General features: G+C 44.7%; 1 protein-coding gene across 1 annotated transcript in view; it reads left to right on the forward strand.

Annotated features, from left to right (window-relative positions):
• The window catches only part of LOC130931654 (gamma-aminobutyric acid receptor subunit alpha-5-like), a 92,142-nt gene extending 84,560 nt beyond the window's left edge, over positions 1–7,582 (forward strand). The window contains exon 10 of the mRNA XM_057860599.1: positions 7,142–7,582. Coding sequence (XP_057716582.1) covers positions 7,142–7,441 — 300 coding nt within the window. The 3' untranslated portion in view covers positions 7,442–7,582. The remainder of the gene's footprint in view (positions 1–7,141) is intronic.
• Positions 7,583–11,824: the final 4,242 nt, after the last annotated feature.

The following is an 11,824-nucleotide window of genomic DNA, read 5'->3' on the forward strand; positions in this document are numbered from 1 at the left end:
TTAAGTGACGGGTAAAAATAGATTATGACCGGATTTTTATGACCCTGTCAGTCAAAATGACAGACAACGAAAATGTCTAGCGCAACCTCTGTCCCCGACATTTATGAAATGGCACGCAAAGCCATGGAAGATGATTTTGCTAAAGCACATAGTTTTGCCCTGAGCACTGATGATTGGACGTCCCGTGCTACAGAGTGCTACTACCTCACTGTGACGGTCCACTATAACGTTTCGGCAACGAGACAATGTGCGTTAGAGAAAAGTCAGAGACACGGAGAGGGAAGAGTGTTAGTTGTGACGCTGTAGCAAACGCGATGCTAGGCTAGGTGGCTCCAATATTTACTGACTGTAGCCGACAGCCTACAGTCTACGCCTAGATATCGAATGCATATAGAACTACATGCGTAATGACAGACTCTGTAGCGTTAGTAAACAGCCGCCATTTTAGAGCAGTAAACTTCTCAGAGAGGCTCTTTTGTAGAGAGCCTTCCTAGCGAACCTAAGTAACTTTTTATCTAAAATACTCTCTTGACTTGAGTCTGTCTTTAAAGGATGAAACAGTTTTAAAATTTTCACATGTCGAAAGTAGACAGAAGGGAACTAATGCAAAAACGGGAGCAATTTTATCAACTTTAACGGTTGATTCACAACATTAAATGACCTCCAAACATAGCAAAGGTTACTATGTTTTTTTGGGGGTTTTTTTGTGAAAAAAAAAAACATGAACGGTAACACCAGCAACTTTGCCAAGTAACTTTTTTACTACTCTGTGTGTATTTCAGTAGTCAGTCACTACACTAGCCAAAGAGCTAAGAGGCATTTTAAGTCGAAAATGTTTACATTTTAAGTGTTAATTTCATTTCCTTAAAAGCAAAATAAAGGCAGTTTAAAAAAAAAAAAAAAAAAAAGCAAAACGCAAACCAAAACCGAACCGTGATCCCAAAACTGAGGTTCAAACCGAACCGTGAGCTAACTGAACCGTTGCACCCCTCGCAGCATGTATCACCTAGTGTTAAAACACAGATATGAATGGCCACAGCCGGATTTTATGGGTGTAACATGTTAATATAACAAGGGTTGCGATGCAGAAATCGCAGACATCAAGGAATGGTCGAGATTTTCTTTTTCATATATTTACCCTTTTTTTTTTTCTATGTTTAATTTATTTATTATCTAACATATCGGAGAAAATGCGACAGTCACAAAACAAAAAAAATTAAGTGAGAGTTATGAGGTAGATATCCGTGACTTTTTTGCACACACGACTTTTTTCATCGTGACGTCATTTGTTGCAAAGTTTAAAATATGCGAGTCAATAATTTTTTAAAGTCGTTTTTTTTTTTTTTTTAAACGAAATATTAGACATCAGTTAATTCTTCTTCAATCAATTCTAAGCTAAAAATGACAGACATTTTGAATTATATATATAATTAATTACCGTATTGGCCCGAATATAAGACGGCCCTGATTATAAGACGACACCCTCTTTTTCAAGACTCAAGTTTGAAAAAAGTGTTTTTGAACACCAAATTCATAATACAGAAAAAAAATTACAGCACATCCGAAACAAACGATTATAACAATATATTTGAGAGAAAAAGCATGTAATTTCGCCTCATTCATATCTTAATATCTGAACATTTGTAAACTAAAGTGCAATCATATTCGTATAAATGGCTTCTGGTTTTTGAAATGTAAATTAACTAGGGCTGTCAAAATTATCGCGTTAACGGGCGTTAATTAATTTTTTAAATTAATCACGTTGAAATATTTGACGCAATTAACGCAGATTACCCGCTCAGATTTAAATGACGGTACAGTGAAACACCACTTGCTAATTGTGTTTTATGGAGTTTTGCCGCCCTCTGCTGGCGCTTGGGTGCGACTGATTTTATAGGCTTCAGCCACCTATGAGCATTGTGTAAGTAATTATTGACATCAACAATGGCGAGCTACTAGTTTATTTTTTGATTGAAAATTTTACAAATTTCATTAAAATGAAAACATGAAGAGGGGTTTTGATATAAAATTTCTATTACTTGTCTTTTAAGAACTACAAGTCTTTCTATCCATGGATCGCTTTAACAGAATGTTAATAATGTTAGTGCCATCTTGTTGATTTATTGTTATAATAAACAAATACAGTCCTTATGTACCGTATGTTGAATGTATATATCCATCTTGTCTTGTCTTTCCATTCCAAAAATAATTTTACAGAAAAATATGGCATATTTTATAGATGGTTTGAATTGCGATTAATTGTGATTAATTACGATTAATTAATTTTTAAGCTGTAAATAACTCGATTAAAAATTTTAATCGTTTGACAGCCCTAAAATGAACCAATCTATTGTGATAAAACAACAAAACTGGAAAAACTGCATTAACCATCAAAGTGAAGTCTAACTGTAACAGTAGTCTTGAAACAAATCTGAATAAGGAAAAACATTGCAATAAAAGAATGCAAACTGGTTAAACTTGAGAGTAGCTGAGATCTGTCATGACAGACCATCGCTTTAATGATATCTGGCGCCATCCAGCGTCGTGAATGGGGAGAGTAGCTGAGCTCTGTCATGACAGAACATCGCTTCAATGATATCTGGCGCCATCTAGCGTCGTGAATGGGTATGACGTCTAGACTGCGAATATAAGACGACCCACTCTTTTTCAGTCTTATTTCAATGCTAAAAAACACCGTCTTATATTCGGGCCAATACGGTATCTTTGTTCTATGGCTGGATTGAAACAAAAGCGGCTGCGCGACGTCTGTAAACTGGAGTTTCCAGGGTAAAACGGACAAATTAAAAATAGTTTAGGGGCTTAATGCGCCATGAATCTGCTATGGCAGCATATAAACATATTGTTCTATCAAATACCACAGTTCTTGTGGCTTAAAATACAGCAGTAATTTTAAAGAGGAGTGCAAGAGCAGAAACTGCTTTTTCAGTCTCGTCTGTGTTTTCCGCCGTATGCATTTGTAATTCAGAATCAGAATCAGAATCAGAATAATTTATTGTCATTGTTCCAACACAGAAACAACGAAATTAAAAAATAGCAGCTCTCATGGACCAAAAACAAGGAAATAAATAAAATAAAATAATAACAGAACTTAAAAGACTATACACTCTATGAGGTGGGGGATATATACACGGGCAAGGATGATTATGAAAAAAAAATTTATATGCATTTCACTGTACATGTGCACATTGATCCAAAACCACATTCAGTGTGAGGCGTTCAGAGCAGCGACGGCTCTCGGATAAAAGCTGTTTTTTAGTCGATTAGTTCTGGCCTTTATTGCCCTGAAACGCCTCCCAGAGGGTAATAGTTGGAACAGGTGGTGGCCAGGGTGTGAGGAGTCTCTGGTGATGCTGTGAGCCCTCCTGAGGCAGCGGGTCTTATAGACTGACTCCAGGGATGGAAGAGGGCAGCCAATCAGTCTCTGGGCGGTGTTGATGACCCTCTGGAGCTGGTTCCGCTCTGCTGCAGTGCAGCTGGAGAACCACAGCGAGATGCTGTAGCTCAGCACCGACTCCACTGAGCAGCGGTAGAAGACCAACAAGAGCTCAGTTTTAATGTTGTTCTTCCTGAGAACCCTCAGGAAGTAGAGTCTCTGTTGGGCCTTCTTCAGGATCGCTGTGGTGTTGACAGACCAGGTCAGGTCCTCACTGATGTAGGTGCCCAGGAACCTGAAGTCTGGCACCATTTCTACCCGGTCCCCATTGATGGTGATTGGCTGGATGTCCGGTTTACACCTCCTGAAGTCGACGATGACCTCCTTCGACTTGGAGGTGTTCAGAGTCAGGTTGTTGATGGTGCACCAGCCTGACAGACGCTCCACCTCCACCCTGTAAGCGGACTCATCTCCTCCTGAGATGAGCCCCACCACCGTGGTGTCGTCCGCGAACTTAATGATGGAATTGTTCGGCTGGGTGGGGGTGCAGTCGTGGGTGTAGAGGGTGTAGAGTAGGGGGCTGAGCACGCAGCCCTGAGGAGAACCGGTGCTGGTCCTCAGAACAGAGGACAGGTGGTGTCCTACTCTCACCCTCTGGGAGCGGTCTGTCAGGAAGTCCATAATCCAGCTGCAGATGTTGTGGGAGAGACCCAGGTCCCCCAGTTTGCTCACCAGTCTGCTCGGGATGATGGTGTTAAAGGCCGAGCTGAAGTCCAGGAAGAGCAGCCTGGCGTAGCTCCCCCGCTGTTCCACATGAGTCAGTGTGGTGTGCAGAGCTGTCGCGATGGCGTCCTCCGTGGACCGGTTGGCTCTGTAGGCAAACTGGTGGGGGTCCAGTGTGGGTGGCAGGCATGCAGTGATGTGACCCCGGACCAGTTTCTCAAAGCACTTCATAATGATGGGAGTGAGTGCGACTGGCCGGTAGTCGTTGAGGCAGTTGATGGAGTTCTTTTTCGGCACAGGGATGATGGTGGAGGACTTCAAGCAGGGCGGGATGGAGCACTGGGAGAGGGACTGATTGAAGATATTGGTGAAGACCCCAGCCAGCTGGTCAGCACAGTCCCTCAGCACTCTCCCAGCCACTCCGTCAGGTCCAGCAGCTTTCCGGGGGTTCACTGCCTTCAGGGTTCTCCTCACCTCCTGTGCCTGAACCGTGAAGGGCTGGCTGTGGAGGGTCTGAAGCAGTGGTTCCCCCGCTGGGGGCACAACCTCGAAGCGGGCGAAGAAGTGGTTGAGCTCCTCCGCCAGTGAGGCGTCCCCAGAGGTTGGGGCAGCGTTGCTGGATCTGAAGTTGGTGATGTGACGGAGCCCCCTCCACACCTGCCGGCTGTTGTTGCTGCTGAAGTCCTCCTCGATCCTCTGCTTGTAGCCTGCCTTGGCTTCTCTGATGCCCCTCTTCAGGGCCGCCCGGGCACCGCTGTACCGCTCCCCGTCCCTGGACCTGAAGGCGCTGTTCCTCTCCCTCAGCAGGGCCTTGACCTCCCTATTCATCCAAGGCTTCTGGTTGGGAAACACCTGGATGCGTTTTTCCACCGTGACGGTGTTGATGCAGTGTTGGATGTAGCCCAGCACAGCAGAGGTGAAAACCTCCAGGTCCTGGTGGCAGAAGATGTCCCAGTCGGTGCTTTCAAAGCAGTCCTGCAGCTGCTGAGAGGCTCCATCGGGCCAAAATGTCACAGTCCGGGTTATGGGAGGTGATTGCTTTCTCACTGGTTTGTAAGCCGGTATCAGGAGCAGCGACATGTGATCAGAGGAACCCAGGTGGGGCAGCTGGATGGCCCTGTAACCATGCTTGATGTTGGAGTAGGCTTTATCCAGGGTCCTAGTTCCCCTGGTGGCACATTTAATGTGCTGGTGGAGTTGTGGGAGCGCTACTTTTAATTCAGCATGGTTAAAATCCCCTGCAACCACATGCACTGCTTCTGGAAGGTCGTTCTGTAGCCGGCTGAGGGCATTGTTCAAGTGGCTAAGAGCCGTGCTAGCATTAGCATCCGGTGGAATGTACACAGCGGTTACTGTGACAGCGGTGAACTCACGTGGAAGGTACAGGGGCCTGCATCTGACCGTGATGAACTCCAGATCTGCGGAGCAGTGGTTGTTGATAGTAGCGGCGTTTGTGCACCAGCTGTTATTGACGTAGATGCAGAGCCCTCCGCCCCTGCTCTTCCCAGAGTCGCGGTTCCTGTCAAGTCTGTGCGCTGTGCGGCCCGCTAGCTCCATAGCCGCGTCCGGGATGGATGAGTGAAGCCAGGTCTCCGTGAACATCAAGATGCAGCAGTCCCTCACGAGCCTGTTGCCTGCCAGCTGCAGCCTCAGCTCATCCATCTTGTTGGCGAGGGATCGGACATTAGCGAGGAAGATGCTGGGTAGCGGCGGTTTGTGTGGCCGTCTCCGCAGCTGAACGAGGACACCGGCCCGGCAGCCCCGCTTTTGCTTCCTCTCCTTGCGCCGCCTCCTCCTCCTCCCAGCCGGGATGAGTGTCCACGGGGAGCCCGGTGTTCGGGCTATGCTCGGCGGGATGTTGTGATCCGAAATAAAGTCATCGGTAACGGACTGTTTGCTCCGTAACCCGATGCGGAAAAGTTCCTGTCGGCTGTAGGTGGTGAGCGCACGACAGGTGGGGCAGGAGAGACAAACTAACAAAAAACAGTAAAAAAACACACTGGCTGTGAGAGGAGCTCTGAGCCGCTGCGTCCGTGCGCGCCGCCATCCAAAAAAAAAAAAAAAAAAAAAAAAAAAAAAAAAAAAAAATTAATTAAAATTAAAATTATTAAAATTAATTAATTAAGTTTACAGCTACAGTTTGTGGAATTGCATGTGAGCGATTTGCTGTAAGAATTATAAATACGTTAGTTAGCATTTAAGCTAGCAGAGTTTTGCTAAGCAAATTTAATCTACTAAATTTACATATTCATCAGACTACATGGACGTTTGAATACAAATGGTTTAGTGTCAAATGTTTTATTGTTAAAATGTGTGTCGTTTTGAACATAAGTGTACATATGTATGTTACAGCTTTACAAATTGTCAAAAGTGAGGGAAGTAAAACGCTTCAAAAAGCACAATTGCCTTGTTTGCTGTCTGTCAAGCTGAACAACTTCACGTTTAGTGAAGACAGAACAGAACACGTCATATTAATAAAGTAAAGTAAGAATATATTGTGAGGTAAAATAAGATACCGTTTATGGGTCCAAAAAAAAAAAAAAAAAACGACTGGAGAAAAAATGGCAGACGAGACTCAGGTGTCGTCAAGTCAAAATCGTGTAAGTCGAATACGTCGTAACTCGGGGACTACCTGTATACAGTTTGAAGCGCAATTTCTGACTTTTTATGATAGATAAGTGCTAAAAATCTTTTTGCTCCCTCACCAGTGGCCTACTATGCCCCAGTACTGCATTATGTCTAGTGACGCCCCAGACTTTTGGCAAGTCCAAACAGTATTAAAGCTGCTAGCTTTTCATTTTCCCCCCAAATATACTAATAAAACAACTTATCACTCATGTATGCATCTGCACTGCAATAGAGTAGACATGTGAAACCTTCAGATCAAAATCCTCATCCCTTATTTGAGCTACTTTACCTGTCCACTGGGAAAATCGGTGTGTTTCAACAGCCAAATGGCCACCTTAAGAGCATCATAAAGCAAATCCTTTCCTGAAAATCTGCTCATTATCTGTCACACTGCAGAAACGAGACCCCGCGGCGCTGTCCATAAAGTCCAACAATGTTTGCTCAGCATCGGTTAACTGCGGGCCGAACCTCACTAAGGACGTCTCCATCGCCACAGTCTCCGACGCGACGTCGCATCAGCTTCGAGCAACGGAGGCAAAAATGGCGGACCACAAGAAGAATTACAACAGTGTCAGCAAGATCGATAAAATGGCAAGGATAGTGTTTCCTCTTCTTTTTGGTTCCTTCAACCTTGTCTACTGGGCCACGTATCTGAACAGGGAACCGGTGATTAAAGGAGCTGTTGCTGCAATCTAGACTAATTTCATTTCAAGTCTCATTAAAAAGGACCCCTCTCCTGTTTTTGATGGCCTAAATGGCATCATAGACTATTGGTGCTATATATTATATTATTATATATCATATTTTTCCTGGTCATAGGTTGTAAACTCCGACTTCCTACCTCCCTCGAATGCAGCATCATTCTGCCGAGTCTTGACTGAAGGACGGCAATATGGTGGACTGTGCATTTAGAAGAATGAGGAACATTATAAACTGTGGTTACTTGACAAAATCAGTGGTGAAAAAAAAAAAGTGATATCGTTCCGCACTGCTTGCCCAGACAACCTGTTCCCTGCAGAGCTGCTGGATTACAAATATTGTTCATACTACAATTATTGACATGCAATGGTAAGTTTACTATTGTACTAACTACACATATGACAAAATGTCACCATTTTTTAACCTGTTCTGTTTAGCTACTTGAAACATAGAATGAGAATCTGAGTGTCCGATTGGTCTGAAAAGTTTTAATGTATGAGAGGAGAGAGAGACAAGCACTAACAAGAAATGCATTGAACGCCTACGCTAACCATGAATATGTTGGTGCTATCGTTAGCTAGTTGTATTTCCGGTTCACACCATGTGGGGGGCCTGATGACCAAGGAGAAAGAGGAGGGTGGGAGAGTCAGAAAGAAAAGTGATTGGGAGAGGTAGAATAGAATAGAATAAAATAGCCCTTTATTGTCATTATACGGTTGTACAATGAAATTGTGGAGCATCTCCCTTTACAGTGGAGGACAAGTAAAAAATCTCAAAAGTGGCTTGCAAGAATAAAGTATAACATCTAAATAAATATAAAATATGTACGAGGTAGTCCTATGTTCAGGCAGTGCAAATAATTGAAGTAGCAGCAGTTGACAGTGAAGTCATTGAATATTACAGATTATTGCACGTAGATAAGTATTGCACAGAGAATATGCGTGAATAGAAGTTAAGTTGCAGAAGTTGACAGTGAGACATTGAATATTGCACTTAGTAAGTAATGCACATATTATATTGCATGTAAAGGAATATTGGACATTGGGTGATGTGGTGTTACATATGGCTGTTCAGGGTGGATATGGCTTTAGCAAAGAAACTGTTCCTCAGTCTGTTTGTTCTTGCTTTTAAACACCTATAGCGTCTCCCAGAGGGGAGCAGTTCAAACAGCTGGAAACCAGGATGTGAGAGGTTTAGAGCTCTGCTGAGGCACCGAGAGGAGTTGATGTCCATCAGGGAGGGGAGAGGACAGCCAGTTATCCTCCGCGCCATCTTAACATTTTCTGTAGCCTCTTCTTGTCTGCGGCAGTGCAGCTCCCGTACCAGGTGAAAATACAGTATATTAGCAGGCTCTCAATGGATGAGTGGTAGTAGGCCAGCAGCAGCTTCCTATCTAGCTTGTTCTTCCTGAGGACTCGCAGAAAGTGCAGACGGTGCTGAGCTTTCTTTATGATAGCTGTTATGTATGCTGTCCATGAGAGGTCATCTCAGACCTGGACTTCCAGGAACCTGAAGGTGTGGACCCACTTCACACACTCGCTGTTGATGTACAGGGGCGGTGGATCGGTACCGTTCCTCCTGAAGTCCATGATGACCTCTTTGGTTTTGATGGTGTTTATGGCCAAGTTGTTGTATGAGCACCAGGCTGAGAGTTTGTTGACTTCCTCTCTGTAGGTCTTCCTGTGAGATTAGTCCAACTACTGTGGTATCATCAGCAAACTTGACGATTGTGTTGCTCCTGTGGATTGGACTGCAGTCGTAGGTGTAGAGCCTGCAGTCCAATCCATGGGTGAAGTGTACACAGATCATCCATGTGAGGTGTAGAACCCAGTATTTGTGTAAATCCCTTGTGAGTTTGGATATGTTGGCATCCTATTTAATGTGGCCTGATCGCTAATCCTGAGTTTTTCTACTTGAGTGTGTCTAATTGCACTTAGTCATGCGTGAATCCCATCAGACATGTGATAGTCCTGCAGACGAATGGAAATGCCATGGCCCTTCCCCAGCCAATCGGGCGGGCGCGCCAGCACAGCCCATCCTTCCTCCCGCAGGGCCAGCAAGGGGGCTTCAGTCACCCTCCCTGGACCCAGTGTTGTCCACAAGCCACCGCCGCAACCCCACAACCGACATGGCACACTAAGCCCAGGGCAGGACAGGATCCCCACCCGGAGCAGGCGATATCCGGCCGACCCGCTAGCACCCAGCCGGCCCGCGCCGGAGTGCAGGGAGGTTACCCGGATAGAAAAGAGAAAAGTAGGCGGAAGCAGGAGAGCGCCGAGAAGCCGCAGCCGGAAGCCCAGGCCGAGAGAAGGTTTTTCTTAACGAGCAACGTCACTCTTGCGCGTCGGAAGTCGTCTCCACAACAACACAGCTTCGTGAGGTACTGTATAACCCTGTTCAAATATCAGCACGGAGCCGCCAATAACACCATATATCCTCAAGTTTTTACCGCAACAACGACACATTTCATTGACAAGAGTCTGTCTCGCGCTAGCCATGTTGAATAAACTTTTCCGTTCTTCGCTCTCCTCGTATGTTTACTTCCTTGCGCTAGAGTTTCTTGTCGCTTTACCAACGTCACGTCCGCTCGTTTCTGATTGGTCCGCTCCGCTATCCGTTTGCTCAGTTTGAATAATAGTATTCAAACATTAAAAGATTTACAGCAACACAGAGTAAATGCTTTCTCCCGCCATATGATGTTATGCAACAATTTTTAAATGACTTAACTTGCAGACAGGGCAGATCACTTGAATACACCGGCCATTTTATTAATGCTCGATTGAATAACTTATTTAGCAGTCATGAAGTGACTTCAAAACACAATTATGACTTTGAATGAAGCAATTACCATGAACATATACGTACGCTGAGTTGACGTGCCCTGAATCCTGCGTTCACATGTTTAGTGTCGCAGCGGTTGCCCGCCTTCAGGGTGCGCTCTGTTGTGATGTCACACGTCGACCGTTAAGTTTCAGATTTTTAGCGCGTTTGATCTGCACGGTCTGCCCCGGACCAATGCGTAACCTATCATTTGGGCTATCAGTTTAATAATCCCGGCCGCATCTGGCGCACTGACGTTCAGCGGGCGTGATGGCTATGTGGATCTGGCGAGCTGACGCCGGATCAGGAACACAGTCACCTGCTATCGGGGAAACTATGGCCAATTTGCATCTCGTTCTCGTCTTGTCAGGTGAAAATTGGCAACCTTCTCGTTATATTTGTCTCCCAAGACATGTTTTTTTAGCTTGTCATCATCATTAAAAAACTGTTGGTCGACGAAATATTTTCGTTATTGTCATCGTTGACGAAAACACTGAGTCTGAATTTGTTTCCGATTTGTTTTTTGTTTGTTTGTTTTTTGTTTAGTTTTAAAAAGTAAACTTTTTTTCCTGTATTGCGGCCGGTGCTTTCTCACTTGTGCATCCTAACGTCCGGCCTCATTGCTGGGTGGTGACAGACCCGGCTGCAGAAAGAAATTACAGGGGGGGCATTACATTTTTTGGGGGGGGGCACACTTCTCCAATGTAAATTTAGCCGTAACAGTGGCGTTTTTACCCGTTATATTTTCTGATGATAGTGTCAGTCAGTGAAACTGCAGGAGGTGGCAGCGCTATCCCTTCATGTTGACTTTTGGCCGCGTCTTTGTCATGGCTTGAGTTCGTCTTTAGTTTCTTGAAAAAAAAAAATACCGATGTCCATTCCAATTTGAATTAGCAACGGAGGAGCTGCTCAATCGCCATTTCTGTAACCGGAGTAATCCCTATCCAATCGCAGTACACAATGGCAGGCTACTCAGCCCGCCCCCCTTATCTGTGATTGGCTAGAAATTGCCTACATTCGCTGCTCTGATTGTGACGACAGATCAAGATAGGATGACTAGAGCAGTGTTTTTCAACCTTTTCTGAGTCACGGGACGATTTTACGTTGGAAAAAATCTCGCGGCACACCACACCAAAATGTTCCAAAATTACTTTCTGTATAGTATATTTAATTATAAAATAATTTCTCAGTATTTATACTTACTCAGTGTGAAACGTTTAGCAATTAGGCTTGAAAAACTATCAGACAAGGGGACTTGAGCAATGCATTTAAGCACATCAGGGCTGGTCGTCTCGCTGACAATGGCTTTGCAGAGAGGTAGTATTAACGTCTCTGCCACAGTTTGGGACTTTTGGGATTTAGCAACAAAGTAACTGGCTTTCAGGGCGTTCTTATTTACCTTTGTAGTTTTCCTCAATATAGTTGCCCATTTCTCTGTGTTTTCACGAAGGCGTACAAAATAATCCATCGACTTGTTCTGAAGCGACGGGGGTTCATTTGGAGATGAGTTTAAGCTTGTATGGCGCCATGGCGCTAGATAGCCGCTCGTGTCGCGTTCAA

The sequence above is a fragment of the Corythoichthys intestinalis genome, chromosome 2, assembly GCF_030265065.1.
Source record: "Corythoichthys intestinalis isolate RoL2023-P3 chromosome 2, ASM3026506v1, whole genome shotgun sequence".
Lineage (NCBI taxonomy): Eukaryota > Metazoa > Chordata > Actinopteri > Syngnathiformes > Syngnathidae > Corythoichthys > Corythoichthys intestinalis.